At 43.7% G+C, this 21,144-nt stretch overlaps 1 protein-coding gene across 8 annotated transcripts in view; it reads left to right on the forward strand.

Moving 5' to 3' along the window:
- The window catches only part of DIP2C (disco interacting protein 2 homolog C), a 635,214-nt gene that overhangs the window by 494,667 nt on the left and 119,403 nt on the right, over positions 1–21,144 (forward strand). For all 8 annotated transcript variants that reach the window (XM_068235828.1, XM_068235830.1, XM_068235833.1 and 5 more), the window contains 2 exons: positions 7,292–7,428; positions 16,466–16,674. In XM_068235828.1, the coding sequence (XP_068091929.1) occupies positions 7,292–7,428; positions 16,466–16,674 (346 nt within the window). The remainder of the gene's footprint in view (positions 1–7,291; positions 7,429–16,465; positions 16,675–21,144) is intronic.

The following is a 21,144-nucleotide window of genomic DNA, read 5'->3' on the forward strand; positions in this document are numbered from 1 at the left end:
CTCTAAAAAATGAATGCTGTCTTGTTTTGGGTCCCTGATTACTTCAGTTGTTGAGATGTCATTTAACCAGCTGAGCGGTTTGGACGAGCTCAGCTCGTCCATTACCGCCAGCGGCTGCCGCTCAGGCCCTGCTGGGCCGATTTTAATGAAATAAAAAGCAGCACACGCAGCCGGCACTTTGCCAGCCGCGTGTGCTGCCTGATCGCCGCCGCTCTGCGGCGATTCGCCGCTAGCAGCGGCGAAAGAGGGTCCCCCCAGCCGCCTGAGCCCAGCGTAGCCGGAACAAAAAGTTCCGGCCAGCGCTAAGGGCTGGATCGGAGGCGGCTGACGTCAGGACGTCGGCTGACGTCGATGACGTCACTCCGCTCGTCGCTATGGCGACGATATAAGCAAAACTAGGAAGGCCGCTCATTGCGGCCTTCCTTGTTTATTCTGGGCGCCGGAGGCGATCGGAAGATCGCCTCCGGAGCGCCCTCTAGTGGGCTTTCATGCAGCCAACTTTCAGTTGGCTGCATGAAATAGTTTTTTTTTTATTTTAAAAAAAACCTCCCGCAGCCACCCTGGCGATTTAATCAGAACGCCAGGGTGGTTAATAGGGCCATGGAGCTATTGAGAAGACGTGGCCGGTGGGTGGGGTCCCTCTCTTGTTCTATTGCAGCAAGGGACCAAGTAGTTTGGTCCGGATCGTCAGTCCTGGGTCTCATCTTTTTCAAATCCCAGATTTTTCTGAAAGTTTCGACTCCCTGTGTTCGACTCCCTCCGAGCTGCTGGTGGTGCCCCTGGGCACGGGATTGGACCCTGTGCTCCTCCTCAAAGCCCTGTCTGGGCCTCCATGTGTTGGATCTTGCTGGAATATTGTTCCTTTGTTTTATTTGATTGTGATCCTTGTATTTGTCTTTTCTTTGTTTGCGTCTCTTGTGTGTATGCCATTCATTGTCCTTATCTCTATCAGCATTCTGGAAACCTCCTGCAGATGGCATATGGTTCCTCTTAGTGTACGGCTGACGAGTACGGGGAGGGGGGGAGGGTGGGCGGGATGTGTTGTGAAGGGGTGCAGTATACGGCGGCCTGTCTACAGTGGTGGCATTATCCCAGTTGTAAATATTGCCCAAAGCATAATCTGTTTTGTCTCTCTGAAATTTCTTAATTTTCTTATCTAATAAATCCTATTCAAAACTCTTAAGAGATTCCAAAACCTTATTGTCCCATGTTTTATATTCAACCGTCGAGTTGTAAGTAATAAGCTCCTTATGAATATCGGGAATCACACCCCTCACTTTATTGAGGTTCCGTTCCCTTTGTTTTTTGGCCACTGCCATCCACGTGGTGGTGCACGTGTTGGAGGCCACTTGCCAATCGTCCACTAGGTCAGGGTCCAAGAAGTCACATTCCTTCTTGTTCCTCATCCCCCTGGGCGCAATGTGGTGCCTGAGATATTCAGAGAAAAAGAAGGCATCTGCCCATTGGGTGAATTCATATTTTTTGGCCTCCTCTAGTTCTCTGAACAAGCCAATCATTGAAGATAATCTAGCGGCATAGTTGTCAGGTTTGTATATATTTGAAGTCAAATCTGACTGTTTTTTCAATTGTCCCCAGTTCACATCTTTTTTATCAGAAATTCTTAACTGTGGCGGGGCAGCACGGTGGCGTAGTGGTTAGCTCTCTCGCCTTGCAGCGCTGGGTCCCTGGTTCGAATCCCAGCCAGGGCACTATCTGCAAAGAGTTTGTATGTTCTCTCCGTGTCTGCGTCGGTGTCCTCCGGGGACTCCGGTTTCCTCCCACATTCCAAAAACATACGGATAAGTTAATTGGCTCCCCCTAAAAAAAAAAAAAAAAAAAAAAAAAAATTGGCCCTAGACTACAGTACTTACACTACATAATATAGACATATGGCAATGGTAGGGATTAGATTGTGAGCTCCTTTGAGGGACAGTTAGTGACAAGATATATATATATACACTGTACAGCGCTGCGTAATATGTCGGCGCTATATAAATACTAAATAATAATAATAACTGTGGTTGATTTAGCTTTAGAGAGGAATTCCTGGCAAAATGCAGATTATGCTATAACTAAGAATGATACAGTTTAATGAATATATCCATATCAGTCTTGTATTTGCTAAGTTGCTGAAAAAAAAATATAGCCACCCTTCCTTTTTGGCATCGAAATAGAAGTTACTGCAAATTTACTCCTGCCTCAATGCACTAGTCAGTAAGACCAAAATCACCTAAAGGGATGCAGATATGTGTGGTCCTCTGAGTATTATACCCGGGACACACCATGCAATTTCCCATCCGACAGATCCAATCAGGTTTCCAATTGATTTTCCAATTTTTGTACAGAAGTAATAGAAGAAACGATTGGAAAACCTGATTGGACCTGACCAAAAATTTTCGATTCCACCCGTTGACATGACAAGAAATTGCATGGTGTGTACCAGGCATTAGCAGCTGATGTGACAGATGATTCAGCACATACTAAGTTGCAGCAAAGACCCGTGTACACGGTTTGGAAAGTGCCCACACCCCTTGCAGACTTAGTGCAGTTCATTTGCAGACATAATCAGTAATTTAAATGACTCTTTTGGCAGAGTGTACTTGACAGGGTCATAGGCATAGGCCCGCCCCGTTCAGTGATGTACTTCCTGCTGGACAGGAAGTACGTCACCGGGATACCTGTCGGTCTGGGAATGTACCCACGTCGCTCTGGGCTCCGTTGTTTACACCTGAATGCGTTGCCATAGACTGGTATTACTGCATAATCCGTAGGTATGGATCATGCAGTAGCACACTGTTTACTTTGTAGTGATTTGAATACTTCGTCACACCGCATGTAATGTAAACATAAGTGCATAATTTTGCATGTGAAAAAGAAAATACATGCCTGTATTAATACTACATTAAATTCCTAAAATACTATCTGCAAATAAATTAAAGCAAACCTGATTGAAAATGAACTTATGAGATAATGAATTGTATGTATAGCACAGCTAAGAAATAGAACATTAGTAGCAAATAAATGGGTCTCATATTGTTTTCCAGTACAGGAAGAGTTAAAGAGAAAAAAAATTCAGTTATCTATGGAAAAGAGCTTCTCTGAGCTATTCGACCCATTTGAGTCAAATACAGTCCTGTTTTCTGAAGCACTTAAAAAGCCAAGAAACAGTGAGAGACGGCTTGAGATAAGGTTTTACTGCAGGAAACTTCAAAGGGTCATTATTTATGCTTTGTTTTATAGCTTAAAATACAGGGTGTGGTTTTAAAACTAGTGGGTCAGGTCTCTGGGATGATCCCTCCACACAGTTAGGTATCCCTGGGCCTTTAGGTTCGAGGGATGACAGTATCATTAGTATCGGACAAAATATATACTTTATGCGAGATTATACTCACAAAATTGGGTTGCCAGATTGCAACCACTGTATGCGGGGAACAACCGTCTCCGCTCGGTATCCCGGATCCAACTGGAAGTGGGCGGTCGCTCTCCTTGGGTTTTCCTCTGTTGACTCGGAGCGGTAATTAATAGGGGACTCTCGCCTCTTTATGGGGTGTATTTACAACTGGAATATAGTGTCAGGGAGGAGCCCTAGAGTTGTTATAGTGACATAGGTTGAAAGGTGCCCCTGCCGTGCACACTACTACTAAAGGTGTTTATTGACCTGAGGAAGCGGACAGAGACCCGAGAAACGCGTTGTCTACACTTATATAAATAAACATTTTTTAAGATATGACTTCATGATAGAGGTAAGCCGCCTCTGCTATAATTCTATATACGTAGATAAGATCAACCTATGTCACTATAACAACTCTAGGGCGCCTCCCTGACACTCTATCCCAGTGGTTTTAAACCCGCAACTTGTGACAGTATGATGCAATGCTATAAAAACAACAAAAACTATATAACTGAAAATAAAAATGAGACTCTTATACATTTTTTTTTCCGCTTCAGGTTTGCTTTAAGGCATTTGTAGACCCTCTTGGAAAAATGTGTTTTGCTTACATCTTATATGCTTAGTTTGATTTGCTCTTTGTGGTGTCACTATCTTTGGATCCCAACGAGCTCTATGAAGCCTTCATTTAACACTTTATAGATGTCTGTGAGCCTGGAAAGGAAATGTAAAAGATTGCCAAGTGATTGCACATCAAGTATTCCCGTCTCTGGCAGTAGAGACAGCTTTATACAACTCCCAACTTGCTAAGCCAGACCATCCCAGCAAGTTCAGATTGAGTGCAGAACACAAGATGCTGAAAGAAGTGTTTGAAAATGCAAACATTCATCTTGCAACTTTCAAGTAGTTCTTGACGGTATTCTCCTCAATATGCACGAGTCTACTACTGTGTATGAAAGGAGGGATCCTTTGCTGTTCAGAAAAAAAAAACACCAAGCAGTGGAACTGAAGTTTGCTTATGAACACCTTGGCAAAGGCAAAGACCTTGGGAACAATGTGTTCTGGACAGATTACACACTACCAGAAGATATACCTAAAACATACATACAGTATCAAAGTCAGCATTTCAACAGAAGACCAATTGTGAAGCATCAGAATTGAAAGAAATGGTTCCACAGTACAAGCATCCCGTTTGCAGCCAGTGGTGTGCCACCTCTTTCTTCCTATTTAGTTTTTTCCGGGACCGTCAGAGCAATCCGGTCGAGGCCTGGCACCGGCATATCCCCAAGACTGTGGTTCTGAGGGTTGTTACCAAGTAGTTTTGTATATCTATATACAATTGTGAAGCATGGTGGTGTAAATGGGTTAGAGCAGCCTTTCTCAACCTTTCTACCATGGAGAAACCCTGCAAATAACTTTTGGATCTCAAGGAACCCCTGCAAACAATTTTTTGGTCTCGAGGAACCCCTGCATTTATTTTGCAGGAGGCATGGTCTTTAAAAGTATGAGTGGCTGTTTATTTTGGCTGTTTATTTCACTACCCCCATTACACTGCCACTCATTATACCGTCTCCTGTTGCCCCAATTTAGTGCTTCTTGTTACAGTACTACCTATTATAGTGTGCTCTAGTATACTTCCCCCACGATGGGGGGAAATGCCAAGGAACCCCTGCAGAGTCCTCAAGGAACCCTGGTTGAGAAAGCCTGGGTTAGAGCTATGTTGCTGCATAAGGAATTGGGCTGCTCATTGTTGTAAAATCCACTATGAATTATTTTTTGCACTAGAGGGTGCTTGAGAATAATGTGATTTATATGTCAGAAAACTGAAGCTACGCTGAAAGTGAACCTTGCCAACAACCCTGAAAATTGTATCAAACATGACCTGGTAACAAAACGGTTCTCCCCAATTTATCCAGTGAATGCCCCCTGCTCTGCTCTCATTTTGTTCTGCTCAGAAGTTCCCCCACCAAGTCCAGCTGTTCGACAGCTGCTTAGAGCTTGCAGGTAGCACACAACCCTTTTGCACTGTGCTGTTCTATACTGAATGATTTACCTTAGTCCTTACTAGCAGGTATAAGTGGCAGAGATGGATATTAGTCTTATATTCTTAATTCATGTTTTCTTGAAGTCCAACATCAGTTTTAATATGTGTGTGTTCAGTTTTTAAGGTTTTGGTACATACCTTAGTTAATATAGTTCTAAATGGAGGAAATATCTTTACAACATTGTTCCTCCAAACCACTTCTGGGAGGCCCGGTGAAGTGGGCGCCCTAAATATCGGCTTGTAGAATATCAGTAAAGTTACCAATATACAACTCTTATTAAGTGCAAGTTACGATAGTAAAATATCAGTAAATTATACCGATATTTTACCACAGCTAAATCTAAATCGTTTTTCACACAGAACCTTCCCTCTACCTAAGCCCTAAGCCTAACCCTAACCACTCCCTCACTGATGCCCAACCATAGCCACCCCCTCATGATGCATAACCCTAACCAACCACCCTGCTGTTGCCTTACTTTAAACCCAACGCCTAACCTTAAAACCCCCTTTCCCACACCTAAACATAAAACCCCCTTCCCCACACCTAACATTAACACCCCCTTCCCCACACCTAACCTTAAAACCCCCTTCCCCACACCTAACATTAACACCCCCTTCCCCACACCTAACATTAACACGCCCTTCCCCACGCCTAACCTTAAAACCTCCTTCCCCACACCTAACCTTAAAACCTCCTTCCCCACACCTAACCATAAAACTCCCTTCCCCGTGCCTAACCTTAAAACCTCCTTCCCCATGCCTAACCTTAATCCCCCCTCCGCCACGCCTAATCTTTAAACTTCCTTCCCCACGCCTGACCTTAAACCTTCTTCCCCACACTTAATCTTAACTACCTAACGACCGCCTTATGCCAATTGGCGTGACCGTAGTGGCAGGCCCAGAACCGCCTAACGTCAATTGGCATCAAGTCCTGAGGCTGGCTACTGCAGGAGATGTTTTCCGCTTGGGAGGTGGAGCACCGCCCTGCCTTCAGTCTCCCAGCGGCGATCGCCGTCGGGAGACTGTTGGACGGTGAAACCGCTGTCTTTTTACTTAGTACAGCGCTGCGATCTAAGGCAGCACTGTACTGGGGACAGCCGTGTCCATAGGCTGGGGAGTGAATGGCTGTCATAGGCTGAAGCCTATGACAGCTGATAACGCCGATTGGCTGGCGGGGGGAGGGGGGACAGTAAAAATAAAAAAAATAGGCATGTTTATTAGAAAAATAATAAAACTAATATTTATTAAAAAAAATTCATCTCAGGTCGATCAGACCCCCACCAACAGAAACTCTGTTGGTGGGGAGAAAAGGGGGGGAAACCACTTTTGTGCTGAGTTGTGCGGCCCTGCAGCTTGGCCTTAAAGCTGCTGTGGCCTATTAGGCAAAAAATGGCCTTGTCTTTAGGGGGGTTTAGCACCGTAGTCCTCAAGTGGTTACCTCCCCACACGCCTAAGCTTAAAACTCCTCCCCTCACAGACGCTTAACCGCCTCAGCCGCAAACAAATGCTAAATATAATATATACTAAACACAATTCATTTTGTTTATTGCAATTAACGCTAAATTTCAGGCACCGCCATAGGAACTCATACAAATGTCTATAGCAGGAAATGCGGCACCAGAGCCCAAATTTCCTGATGTAAATATGCGTATGTTCACCTACGGTGGCAACCAAACTTCTGCAACTCCCCTTTGTTTAAATAACACCAATCCCTTTATTGGAACCTTCATATGTTGTAAACTACAGATAACTGAGGGTTCACACTATACCCTTTTTTTTTTTTTTTTTACAACCACCATCACTTTTTATTATGCACACGCTAGAATGATTCCTAATGTGTTAATATGTTGTCTCTGCAGCTATTATGTGTTCAGTGAAACCTGATGGGATTCCACAGCTGTGTCGGACGGATGAGATTGGCGAGCTCTGTGTGTGCGCACTGGCTACCGGCACATCCTATTATGGATTATCCGGTATGACCAAAAACACATTTGAGGTGAGTGACTCAGTGTGCCATGCTTGTTTGCTGGGAATTTTCTGCTTTGCTCTTTACTGACGGGACCAAAAAGGAAGAAGCAGAAGAGTTTGTCACAACCAACCAGATTACATTATGTTCATACTGTGTATTCTGTTCTGCTAAAAACGAGTATATATATGATTACTCTCTTAAAGGGACTCTGAGCACCTCTCATGAGCATGCCTTTAAGCCAGACGACTTCCAACAGAGTCGTGCTATGACCCCTCTGGAGGAACCTCTTGCAATGGCCACGCGTCTCACCTCCTCTTCCTGCTTCATTCAGTGATGCACTTCTCTAACCGAGAAGACAGGAGTGACCCGGAAGTTATAACATAGCCAAGATGGCAGCCACGATTTTTAAATTGAAATTGAACGAAAACTATTTGGTGTAGAGCGGCGATACAGGCATCAAATAAAAGAGGAGAGCACAAGCTACAGCAAGGTGTGCATCTTTAAGTACTTATCAGTACTAGATGGAGTCTTAAAGGCATGCCCATGAGAGGGGCTCGGAGTCCCTTTAACCCACATACCCCAGATCCTGGAGTCTTATTTCAGAAATTATTTGCCCCTGTTTAATTCACTTTTTCTCCTGAGTTCTCTCCTAGGAGATAATTTTTCATCTTCTGTTCAACCCTTGAGCAGCTGATTTATTTAGAGCCTTGCAAGTGCTCCATGCCAATTTATGTTAGCACATTTTTTTATTTCTTTATTTATTATATTTTCTTACTTCTAATTAGAAGTGCTGTAATATATATTTATGGCCTCTTGTCGCTAGGGGGGCAGTGTAAGACAATAACAGAGGACTTCTGCTTTTAGTTTCTATATTTTCTGCCAGCAGAGAGACATCAAAGCATTCCAAGAATTTACAGCACAACAAGTTCTGCCCCCTGAGCTGAAAAGCAGTGCACTTCTTTCAAAACAAGATAACTCGATTGAAGCTGCTAATGGGTTAAAACAACTTTTCAGCACTCTGCAATTTAAAAAGTACCAAAAAGAAGGTGAAAAGTACTGGCAAGTATTTTCTTTCTTGCTGGTGCAGTAAAAGGCATTTTATTGCTACGGCGTGAAAATATCACCTAGGAGAAAACTTCGGAGAAAAAGAGAATTGAATACAGGCCCTTTTCTGTGTACGGTCAAATAATTATTTCAGTGTACATTTTAAAGATATCCTAAATTGTATTTTTAAAGTTTCTGATATCAACAAATTCTTCAAATTAGGCAGCTTGCTTGTCAAATAAATATGCTTGAAGTAAACCTGTGGCTAGCTATTTGCAGAGCTGGTCTCAGACACAAGTCATAAATTACGTGCGCCCCTCTTAACCTCACCCCGCTACTCCCATTGGCCAAATGTCTGATGCCCTCATCAATGTCAGTTGGCAAATGGGAGCAGCTTAATGAGGCTGGAAGGGGAGAGGCAATTTCTCTATACTCAGTTGAACACAGGTCCCCACATTTTTTTATTTATTTATTTATTTTTTATTTTTTCAACAAAATGCATACACAGTAGTTCAACTTATAAATAATAATAAATAAATAAGCAAGCTTACTTAAAGAGAAGCCGTAACCAAGAATTGAACTTTATCCCAATCAGTAGCTGATACCCCCTTTCCCATGAGAAATATTTTCCTTTTCACAAATGGATCATCAGGGAGCTCTGTATGGCTAATATTGTGGTGAAACCCTTCCCACAGTGTGATGTCAGGACCATGGTGCTGACATCACACTGTGGGAGCCTTGTTGCATTGTGGGAAATAACAGCTGTTTACAGCTGTTTCCAACTGCCAAAATAGCAAGCAGCATCTCCTTCCACTGACATCACTTGCCAGCAGTAAAGATGTCGCCATGTGATAAATGTCAGAATGTAAATCAGGGAGAGGAATGATTTTACAATGGGCAAACACTGACTAAATAATTTATGCATAATTATTGTAAAAATGAAGCACCTCTTTTTATTACATTATTTTCACTGGAGTTCCACTTTAATGTGGACCTTGTAAAAATAAAACCCAAACTATCATCACAGACAGCAGAATTTATAATAGTTAACTATCGTGTCTATGCAACTGTAGCAGCTGCCGCTGTGGATCTGAGGCTCACGTCCCAGCGGCAGAAATGGTTAAAGGAAACCTGAGATGGCAAAAACTGAAGTATTTATACTTACATGGGGCTTCCTTCAGCCCCATGTGGTCCTTGGGCTCCCTCGCCGTCCTCCCTGGCCGCTCCGTTGTCCCATTGTCACCTCAGGTAATTTCGCCAGTCGCGCTTTTCTATGGATGCTTGGCCGTGCGCACCTTCCTTGCTTCCACTGCTGGGAGCGTTCTGGGCCAGCAGAGACGTAGGCTGCAGGAGTTCGGGGGGGGGGGGGGGAGGGTGGGGATAGTGAGCGTGGCCAGAATAGGGTGGAGGGCGAAATTACCTGAGGTGGCAACGGGACAATGGAGCAGCCGGGGAAGACGACGAGAGGACCACATGGGGCTGGAGGAATCCCCAGGTAAGTATAAATACTTCAGTTTTTGCCATCTCAGGCTTCCTTTAACCATTTCTGCCGCTGGGACGAGAGCCTTATGTCCGCAGCGGCAGCTGCTACAGCCGCAGGGACGCGATAGTTACATCCCTGCAGCTTGAGGGGCTGTGTGCACGATGGTGCGGGCAAAATCCCGCGATCACATTGTTACCGGCAGCAGGGGGAATTGGCTGCAGGGGACAAAAGTCCCCTGAGCCAATCTGTTCTCGTCCGTTGAGAATAAACACTTTTTTTGTTCAAAAACCGTGTTTATTCTGAAATAGAGCCGCCGCGCTTCCTCCCGCTGCTTACCGACGCCGATCATTAGATTTATGAATGGGAAGAAAGTTCCCATTCATTAATCTCCCCGCAGGCCACAGTGATCGCAGGCTACCATTGAAGCCTGTGTCACTTCCCTAGTTACATTGTAGCAACACATTGCTTCCTATTGCCTACGTATTTTACGCGAATAGGAAGTACATCAATGGTGACATCTTGTGGCCAAATAGTAAAATTACACTTACTGTGTTAAGGGAAAAAAAAAATATGTATATGTCAAGAGGCCATATTATTATAAATTTATGGTAGCATGTATTATTTTAAAACTATAATGGCCAAAAACTGAGAAATAATGATTTTTTTCCATTTTTTCTTATTATTCTCGGTAAAATGTATTTAGAATAAAATAATTCATAATGTACCACCCAAAGAAAGCCTAATTGGTGGCGGAAAAAAACAAGATATAGATCATTGCGTTGTGATAAATAGTGATAAAGTTATTGGGGAATGAAAGGGAGGAGCGCTGAAATGTGAAAATTCCTCTTGTCCATAAGGTGAAAAATACCCGCGGGCTGAGATGGTTAAGCACACATAAGTATGAGTACGCTGGCACTTTAAAGAGAGTGGTGAATATTGCAGCAATTATTCTGGTTTGCTCTGGTGCTTGTATGCTTATGACAGTATCGTGTAGAAGGGTAAAGGTCTGCTTCAGTTACACTCCCTGGAAATCACGGCTTCGTTGGACAGATTGTACTCGGCTGAACTTCTGCACAGTCTGGATACTTGCAGCTTCCTCCCTGATCCTTTCTCTGCTTAGATGGTTCTCTCTCACACCGCTATAGGAATTGCCGCTGTGTTGCTCCCAGCAAGTCAAACAATGAAGGTCGTCTCATCCGCGCTCGGCGCAAGACTGCTGTCAGCCTGCTGAGTGCTCACCATTAAAGGAGTTTGTCTGGAGTGAATTTTAATAATTCAAGAGAATGTTCTAGCTGTGCATTTCAAGACAAAACCTGCGAGGATTTGCAGTCTCTGCGCTGTGCTTTAATTTTAATGTGCTCCTGGAATGTATCACCACCTAAGTTGAATTTTAATTCCTTGAACAAAAAGCAAAATGTTGTGAAAACTGCAGTGTTTTGCTAATCTACAGATTTTTTTATAGAAATTTCTCAATTTATAATCTGGACCTTATGCAAGGAGTGCCTGTCATTGGTATTTCCATTGCCCTTGTGACGTGTAATTATTGTGTCAATAAAGTTACAGATATGGGATGACAATTTTGCTACATGCGCTCTGCCCCACAAAGTACCAGTTGTTGAAACCGCACAAAACGGCGCAGGGAAATTTGGGCCCACCATGTGCCGCCATAGGCCGTAATGTGAACTACGATTATAACAGTGCTCAGACAGTAGTATGGCTGGAGCCCAAATTACTTTAAAAACAGCAATAGCTGGCAGCCGAATGACATCTTTCCACTGAGTCCATGGCAGCCTGTAGGGGGAATAGTAATTAACGCTGCCTGGACTTATGCAGGAGCAGGGTGAGATTTTTTTTTTGGCTGCAACCTGCGCCCAAATTTCTGTGCTGTTTTTGCATGTAAGCAGCAATAGTAGCGCTTAGTTGAGTTGAGCACTCATGTTTACACTGTGGCCAGCCTGGAGCTTTCCCTGAGGCCTGGTTCACTCATAAATCTATACATTTTAGGTCCAGTCCTGTCCTATCCTGTCAGTTTTGCATCAGTTTTCTATCAGTTTTACCTGACTAGACTGGAAATGTACACCTTTTATGTGTGAACACAGCCATGGAAACACATACAAAACTGACAGGACCAGACCAGTAGTGTACGGATTTATGTTTGAATACAGCCATAGAAACCAGGGCTGTGGAGTCAGTCGGGGCAATTTTGGGTGCCTGGAGTTGGAGTCTTGATTTGGTGGTTTCATAAACTGAGGAGTTTGAGTCGGATAATTTTTGTACCAAATCCACAGCCCTGGTTAGTATTAGAGTAGTAAGGAGTCAGAGTTGGGGCAATTTTAGGTACCTGGAGTCGGAGTTGGAGTCGGTGGTTTCATCAGTCGGATGATTTTCGTCCCAACTCCACAGCACTGCGGACAAATACAAGACTTATACCAACTGTCAAAAACTGACAGGACTGGACTGGACAACTTTGTATATTTGAATCAAGCCTGAGGGCAGTCTGATTGCCTCTCCCTGTCTGGCTGCTCTGTAATATCTGGATTTATCTTACTGCTGTACATAAACATTAAATGCACACCGGTAAATGCGAGAAAAATATTGTAGTATAGTAAACCTACCAAACAAAACATTCAAAGCAAGTGACAGCGCTCATATGCCCACAATACTACGAAGATGCTGGAAAGGACCTTTCCTCCTTGGCGATCCACATAGGTAATAATAACAGTATTTTTATAATGCTGTGTATCTCTGGGGACTAAGTGCTGTGACCTGCATTCTGCAGTCTCAAAGGCTCAGGAGAAGAGGTGGGTCTTTAGCCTTTTCTTAAAGTTGTCCAGAGAACGAGCCTCTGGCACTGATTGTGGAAGTGAGTAGAGTAGGGGCTGCATTGGAAACGGCCCGAGCACAAAATGTTTTAAGTGGATCTTGGGAATCACCAAATATGTCTTATTTACAGAGTGGAGTGGCATACAGTTCCAAGAGATCCGCTAGGCACTTGAGTTTCATATGGTTTAGAGCCTTGGATGTCCGCAGATCTTCAAATGGTTTCTTCATTTTACTGGCATCCAGTGAAAAGTTTGCAGTACTGGGGAGATGTGTGAGCCACGGAGGCCAATCGCTAGGGGTCTAGGACATTGCAGTCAGGGCCTACACACACACACACACACACACACACACACCAGGTGTGTCAGAATTCTAGCGGTTTTATTTATGCAGGAAAAGCTGTCATATGTGTATGTTTTAAGTTTTAATGTTCTATGCAAATTTAATTGTAAACTGTAAAGTTAGAGTACTTTATATTGCTCTGTGACATCTCAGCATATTCCAGGCTGTAAAGCTTATAAGATTATTTTAACTTGCAAGCTGGAAGATTGTTGACGTACTGGTTACAAGAAGCCAAAACATTCTTTGTTTATGTCAAGGTTAGACTGTGCAGTATGTGTATAAGACAGAATGCTAGTTTAAAAGTCACATTACTGTATATATATATATATATATATATATATATATATATATATATATATATATATATACAGTGGAGGAAATAATTATTTGACCCCTCACTGATTTTGTAAGTTTGTCCAGCCTTGTGCAGGTCTACAATTTTGTCTCTGACATCCTTGGACAGCTCTTTGGTCTTTCCCATGTTGGAGAGTTTGGAGACTGCTTGATTGATTGATTCTGTGGACAGGTGTCTTTTATACAGGTGACTAGTTAAAACAGGTGTCCTTAATGAGGATGACTAATTGAGTAGAAGTGTCTAACCACTCTGTGGGAGCCAGAACTCTTAATGGTTGGTAGGGGTTCAAAAACTTATTTCACTCAATGAAATGCAAATCAGTTGCTATCTTTTATTTAAGGTTATTTTTTCGATTTTCCTTTTGATGTGCTATCTGCCACTGTTAAAATAAACGTACCATTGAAATGATACTGTTCTGAGACACTTCATTTCCTTGTCATTGGACAAACTTACAAAATCAGTGAGGGATCAAATAATTATTTCCTCCACTGTAAGTTCCAAGGTTTTTGTATTGTCCCGTATTTAAGACAAATGATGCCACCTGGCCGTTTCATAGTCTTATAAAATTAATATTATTAATACAGATTGTTATTACATGATGAAATGATGACCTCTGCCGGTTGAAGTTATTATATTTATTCATAAGTGTAACGATCGGTGTAGCACAGAGAGAATCTGATTACCGGTGATCTGCAGTATCACTGGGAATACAGATATATACCAGATTATAGATGATCTGCAGTATCACCGATAATCCGATATACAAACTAACCTCTGGACACCTGAGTTGAGTGTTTGGTGCAAACAGTAATAATGAGAGGACTGGGCCTCAGAGCAGTAAGGAGTACTGCACAATTCCTTCTGGACTCTCCCGGAGGGAGGAGTCAGGCTGAGAGAAGGAACGACAGAACGAGAGTGACACTCAAGAGGGAGTGTCACTATTAGGACTGGGAACCGCCTCTAACAGTAAGGTCGGTTCTCGAGGTCGGACAAGCCAGGTCGTAAACACACGGACAGATAAGGTACAGATTCAGAAGGCAGAAGCGGAGTCTAAAGTACAGGCAGGGTACGGCAACAGGGTATCAGATATATCGAGGTACAAAATCAGAAGGCAGGTGCCGAGTCTAAGGACAAGCCGGGGTTCGGCAACAGAGTATCAGAAAGACAAGGTACAGGATCAGAGTTCAGGAGAATGGTCAGACAGGCAAACAGGTCATAACAGATAATCACAATCAAACTAGTACTGTAAACTATCAACAGAATCTAGCTAAGTGTAGGATTACAGCTCCAGCTGGTCCCGGCACACTTTAGGATCTGCCTAAGGTCTGAGTGCTACCACGTTGTGTTCGCAACGCCAGACAACCAGCAACTGAACGGCCGACAGTATATATACAAACAGAATCTCCAGCACCTCCCTAAGTGCTGGACCAATGAGAGGAGGCAGGGTTGTCAGCTGACCATTATAGGTCCTGCCTTTTCGCGCGCACGCGCGTCATTCTGAACCTAGACGGACTACGAGTCCCAGCCACAGCAGCACCGCTCTGTCTCCGCAGCAGGGACGTGTGCGCTGACCGCCGCGTCCGACGCGGCGGTTTCTCCGCGCTCCGCCATGCCCGACGCGGCGGTTTCTCCGCGCTCCGCCATGCCCTTCAGGGAAACAGCCGCCTCCCGCTGAGTAGAGGCGGCTGTTTTCCCGCGATGCCTCACAATAAGAAAGGCAAATATATAGAACATGATTTTATATAATTAAGATTTAATATGCAATTATTTCTTATATGATTAATTGTTTAAAGAAGAATTATATAATAAGCTTTATATGGAAATAAGTATATTAGAAGTTCTGTGTGTTTCAATAAGCCTTAAATTGCTGAAAGACTCTCACAGGTCTGGTTACAGTGTCCACCTGACCAATCTTATTTCTGGGAAAGAACAGACACATAATTAGCAGATGGGGACATTATCAGAAATGCGTCATGAATTACATTATTTACTGTTGGGAAGTTCAATGTCTGGGTCAAAAAAGTCAACCAGCAGACAAGATGGCTGGTGACGTCCATTTTTAATCTACTGCGTCAGAAATGACCTGATCAGAATTTATAAGCAATTATAATATGATTTAGGTATTCAAACATGATAAAGCATTGACGCATGGAAGCTTTAGCCAATCAGAACCTGGGATTCAGGGAAATTCCAGATTATGCAGCAATATTGCATCCAATCCCTATAAAAGTAGGAGCTGAAAGCTCATAGTTTGCAGAAGCCCAACAATCTCCTGAGAAGACACATGAGGCAGAAGCTACCTTCCCACACGTGGTTCTAGATGCTGAAGAGATGACAGAGTAGGGGTAATATGCTTAATATTCTGGTGATTTACTTTATTAATTTTTCAGCATTAAGTTCTGTTAAGATGTTAGCAAGAAGTTTTTTAGAAGTTATTTTTTATGCTATTTCTTTAAGAAGATTACTACAAGTTTTACACAGCTACTAGATACACAGCTATTAATACAGATGAGACTGCTTTTGATCTTATTCTACATAACACAACTGTTTTATATTCTTTTTTGAATGTACTTGGAAGATTGATGAACGCTTGGCTATAAAGGCCTTGATAAGATGGAATACTGTTAGAAGGAAACACTACTTGGAACTGTTCATATTTTGTATATATGCTGTATGATAAGCAAATACAATTTTTTATATAAAATCAAATACTGAGTGCTCTGATTCATTTCAAGGTACACCGTCAATCTATAATTACTGTTATAGAGGGTTCAGACCCCACTATGCCGGATTTATATGATAGCAACGCTTTAAGGGCTGGTCCTTTACTGAGTTAGCAATCATGAAAAAGGCAAGAACCGCTCAGGTTTTGACAGGTGCATATACACACACACACACACACACGCTATAAATAACAATACTCATATGAAATCAATAGCTCTTTGGATTCGTTATGAGGTCTGTACCCATCTCTGATGTTGCTGCAGCATTGTTTTGAATGTTTTCCTTTTGCTTTGCAGGTTTTCCCAGTGACGAGTTCGGGAGCTCCCATAAGTGAATATCCCTTCATCAGGACCGGTCTTCTTGGGTTTATTGGACCAGCTGGGCTGGTCTTCATAGTGGGGAAAATGGACGGTCTGATGGTTGTGAGCGGGAGGCGGCACAATGCGGACGACATAGTAGCAACGGCATTGGCAGTGGAGCCGATGAAATTTGTCTACAGAGGAAGGTTTGTAAATTAGGAATTAAGAGGAAATCTCTGCTGCATGTATTTTAAGTAACCACAGTTTGTTTGATGCTCAGAACTCATCTTCACCATACTTCCTGTTTCAAATCTACTGCAATTCCTGAGACTGCTGAAAATGTGGGTACGTCCAGCCAAAAATATGTACCAACTCAAAGGGTGGATGTGGCACATTGAGGGTTTGGGGAGGGAGAGTGGCTGAGAGTGCAGTCACGTCGTAGAAGCTAGGTCTACACTAGCATGGATTTGTGCCGTGGACGGTGACAGCAGATGCATGGCCACTGTCCATAGCATGGAATCCTAGTTCACAGAGTCCCCGTTGTGTCAGGTTCATCAGACAGAGCATGCTATGTATGACATCTCCACTATCCGGATTTATTGTGTACTCCACTATAGAGCATTCCATTCATCTGATGCAATGGATCCTTTGGCAATGGACATGTCTGTCCGGATCCTATGCTTAACACAGGGTAGGTTAGCATGTCTATTAATCTGGTGCCTTCTGACCTGACTAACACCAGGGATACCCGTCTCCAGTCCTCAAGGGCCATATCCATGCTAGTGTTTAGGATGAACAGAGAAATAGCTAATGTATTCTGCTTGATGATCCACGCCTTGCCTGATTCAGCGCCATCAATAAAATTGAGCTGTGCCAAACATGCGTGAGGACCTTAGCCCTTGAGGACTGGAGTTGAGCATCCCTGGACAAACCAATAAACAGACCATTTGCACTGACAGTGTAGACTCAGCCTCAGTAAGTGACCTAAACCCAAGACTTCGTCTCTGCTCTTAACGATAAACAGCATAATAACCTTTAAAGAAAAAAACATTTCCTTGTGACATCTAATATAGCTCCTCAGAAATGCCACAGTGTAGTTACTTCCTTGTTTGCTGGTAGCACATTCAGGGTTAAACTCCTGTGTTTACATATAGCCTGTCTGAACGGCACACCGTGGCACTTATCAGACAGAGCCGTGTCGGTGTATTGAAATCTATGCCCTGGCAGCCCGATAGCCATAAAAACAGATTTCAATTAGCGCGGTCCTTATCTAGTTAAGTACATGTTACTTGTGGTCTGGTGTCAGGAGTTTGCAGGCCATAGAGATAGTTATTATTCTTGATGATTCATGTTCTGGTGCAATTCTCTTTGATAAACTGGATTTTTGAAACCTTCCAAAGACACTAGACCGTTTTATGCAAAGGTATGTTCTGATTTTATGGCTTCAAGTCTTCAGAATGAACATCAAACTGTTGTAGACTCACGTCTCAGAAGACATCAATACACTTACAAAGGTGTACAGTAAAAGCAATATCCTTTTATATTCAGTAGATGGCTGTATAGGCTGGCAGTAATGAGAACAGACATTTCTGAAGCTCAGAACAATGTTTACTGAAACAGGCCTTTGTTTCTGAAAGTTACCACATTATGTTCTGTACCTCTCATTATCTAATGCTTCTCACGTACAGTACCCCTTTTACAAGCCAATGTTTCTAGGACAGTGATGGCTAACCTTGGCTCTCCAGCTGTGACAAAACTACAAATCCTATCATGCCTCTGCTGCCCCGAGTTATGCTTAGAGCTGTCAGAATATTGCAATGCCTCATGGGACTTGTAGTTCCACCACAGCTGGAGTGCCAAGGTTAGCCATCACTGTTCTAGGGTATCCCTAAAGTGTTTATTTCTGCTTGCTTTTTTTTCTCCAAATGTGCACTTAGGGATTTCAGAAACGTGTTCCTTTCTTAAAGAGAGTCTGAAGCGAGAATAAATCTCGCTTCAGACCTCATAAATAGCAGGGGCATGTGTGCCCCTGCTAAACCGCCGCTATCCCGCGGCTTAACGGGGGTCCCTGATCCCCCAAATCCCCTCGGTGCAGTGGGGAAGCGCTTCCTGGTTGGGGCAGGGCTAACCGCCGCAGCCCTGCCCCGCGCGCGTCTGTCAGCGCGTATCTCCTTCACTGAGAGGGGCGGGGGAGAGGCGGCGATGCGCCGCTGATAGACGCGACTGGAGGCAGGGCTGCGCCGGTTAGCCCTGCCTCCAGGAGCGACCAAGTCTGCGAGCAAGTGTTGCAGTGGGGGGTTTGGGGGTGAAGGGACCCCCGTTTAGCGGCGTGATAGCAGCGGTTTAGCAGGGGCACACGTGCCCCTGCTAACTTTGAGCTCTGAAGCGAGATTTATTCTCGCTTCAGAGTCTCTTTAAAGAGAAACTCCAACCTAGAATTGAACTTTATCCCAATCAGTAGCTGATACCCCCTTTTACATGAGAAATATAATGCTTTTCACAAACAGACCATCAGGGGGCGCTGTATGACTGATTTTGTGCTGAAACCCCTCCTACAAGAAGCTCTGAGTACCGCGGTACTCTGGGCAAACTGCCACAATGTAACAATGTTCACAGACAGGAATTAGCTGTTTACAGCTGTCTCTAACAGCCAAAACAGCTAGCAGCAGCTACATAACCTGCCCACAGTAAAAATGTTATAAATGTCAGAATGTAAATCGGGGAGAGGAAAGATTTTACAATGAGCAAACACTGACCAAATCATTTATACATAATTCTGGTAAAACATGAAGCACTTTTTTTACTAAATTATTTTCACTGGAGTTCCTCTTTAAAGGGAACCTTAACTGAACGGGGGGTATAGAGTTTTACTTACCTGGGGCTATTACCAGCCCCCTGCAGCAGTCCTGTGCCCTCGGAGCCGCTCTGGAATCCTCTGGTCCCCCACTGTCACTTAGTTTCGTTTTTGACGAATCACCAATCGCCGGCCGCCATGCGTATTATTGGACGCATTCACCAATGCAATTAGCGCTATTGCGGACCGCAACGCGTACAAAAATACGCGTTGCCGCATATCTACGCGCGCGGAATGCGGCAACGCGTATTTTTGTACGCGTTGCGGTCCGCAATAGCGCTAATTGCATTGGTGAATGCGTCCAATAATACGCATGGCGGCCGGCGACTGGTGAGTCGTCAAAAACGAAACTAAGTGACAGCGGGGGACCAGAGGATTCCAGAGCGGCGCCGAGGGCACAGGACTGCTGCAGGGGGCTGGCAATAGCCCCAGGTAAGTAAAACTCTATACCCCCGTTCAGTTAAGGTTCCCTTTAAAGAGACTCTGAAGTCTCTTTATTTTTTATTTTTTTTTTACATGTTTTTGTCATAAATTCCTGTTAAGCATGAATGCCCCTGTTGAATCGCCGTGATTTATTACAGTTGAATAGATTTTGCAAAGCTCTATAGCTCACAGGGCTTCACTTCCTCAATGAGGCAGAGCTTCAGGCTGTAGCCCTGTCTCCTCCGCAGTCAATCTCTGCGGATCGCCGCCTCTCCCCGCCCCTCTCAGTCTTCCTTTCACTGAGAGGGGCGGAGAGGAGGCTGAGACCTACGGAGATTGATTGCTGAGAGGCTGAGCTACAGCTTTAAGCGCTGCCTCTCCAGGAAGTGAGCCAGGGCAGCACAATCTGCGACCTGCAAAGTCGTAGAACTTTGCAGGTCAATTACACTGTAATAAATCGCCCATCTGCTGCAGGAATGCGGCGATTCAAGGGGGGGGGCATTCATGCTTAAAAGGAATTTATGACAAAAGCAGGGGAAAAAAGAGATTTCAAAGTCTCTTTAAAGGAAAAGTAGAAGTGGTCTCTTTCAAAATGCTCCTAAATTAGCCACTCTTCCATGTAGAAAAACCTCTTGCAGTTTTCAGTACTTACTCAAAAGTACATTTCTGGACTCTGTAGAACCACTTTGTTCCAAACAGGTTTAAAATTTGAATGTAAACTTGTCTTTACGATAAATTGCTAATCTACGTTTAGAGTAGGTACAGAAAAGTACCTATATGCACAAATGCACAGAAGAGAAGTGCTTTGGAGTGTGCTGGCCTATATGTACTACAATTGAATTGCTCTGGTGGGCTGACAGTGTTGCACCTAGAACATAAATGGCAAACACTGTCCTGTGGACCAAATGTCACCTGCAGAGCCATCAAATTTGGCCCGCAATTGGTTTCCTCACTTTGCATTATATTTGGCCCACTTTAAACTACCAGGAAAGCTATATTGGAGGTGAAGCCTTAGATCACTTCCCATCACTGAGGGTGGGAAGGGAAAAGTACTAGACAACAGGGAACTGTATAAGGAAGAAGGACCACTAGACACTAGGGAACTATATAGGGGAGGGAGGTGGCCGCTAGACATTGAGGTTGGCCTACGACTTGGTCCCAGTGTTCAATTTCGGCCCACTTGTTTTTGAGTTTGACACCCCTAATCTAAAATATGTAAAGGGAAGTGCGTCCAAGCTGCTTTGTGTTTAATATAATGAAGCACATACACAAAAGCACATACTTCTACCGGGCGATATCAAATTTTACACCTTTTCTGCTTTTGACAAAATTGTACATTTGAGACATTCACAATTCCGCTACGATACTTCAATTTTCTCTTCGTTTGATATTTTGTATC

This window comes from Hyperolius riggenbachi, chromosome 5 (genome assembly GCF_040937935.1).
Source record: "Hyperolius riggenbachi isolate aHypRig1 chromosome 5, aHypRig1.pri, whole genome shotgun sequence".
NCBI classification, from domain to species: Eukaryota; Metazoa; Chordata; class Amphibia; order Anura; family Hyperoliidae; genus Hyperolius; species Hyperolius riggenbachi.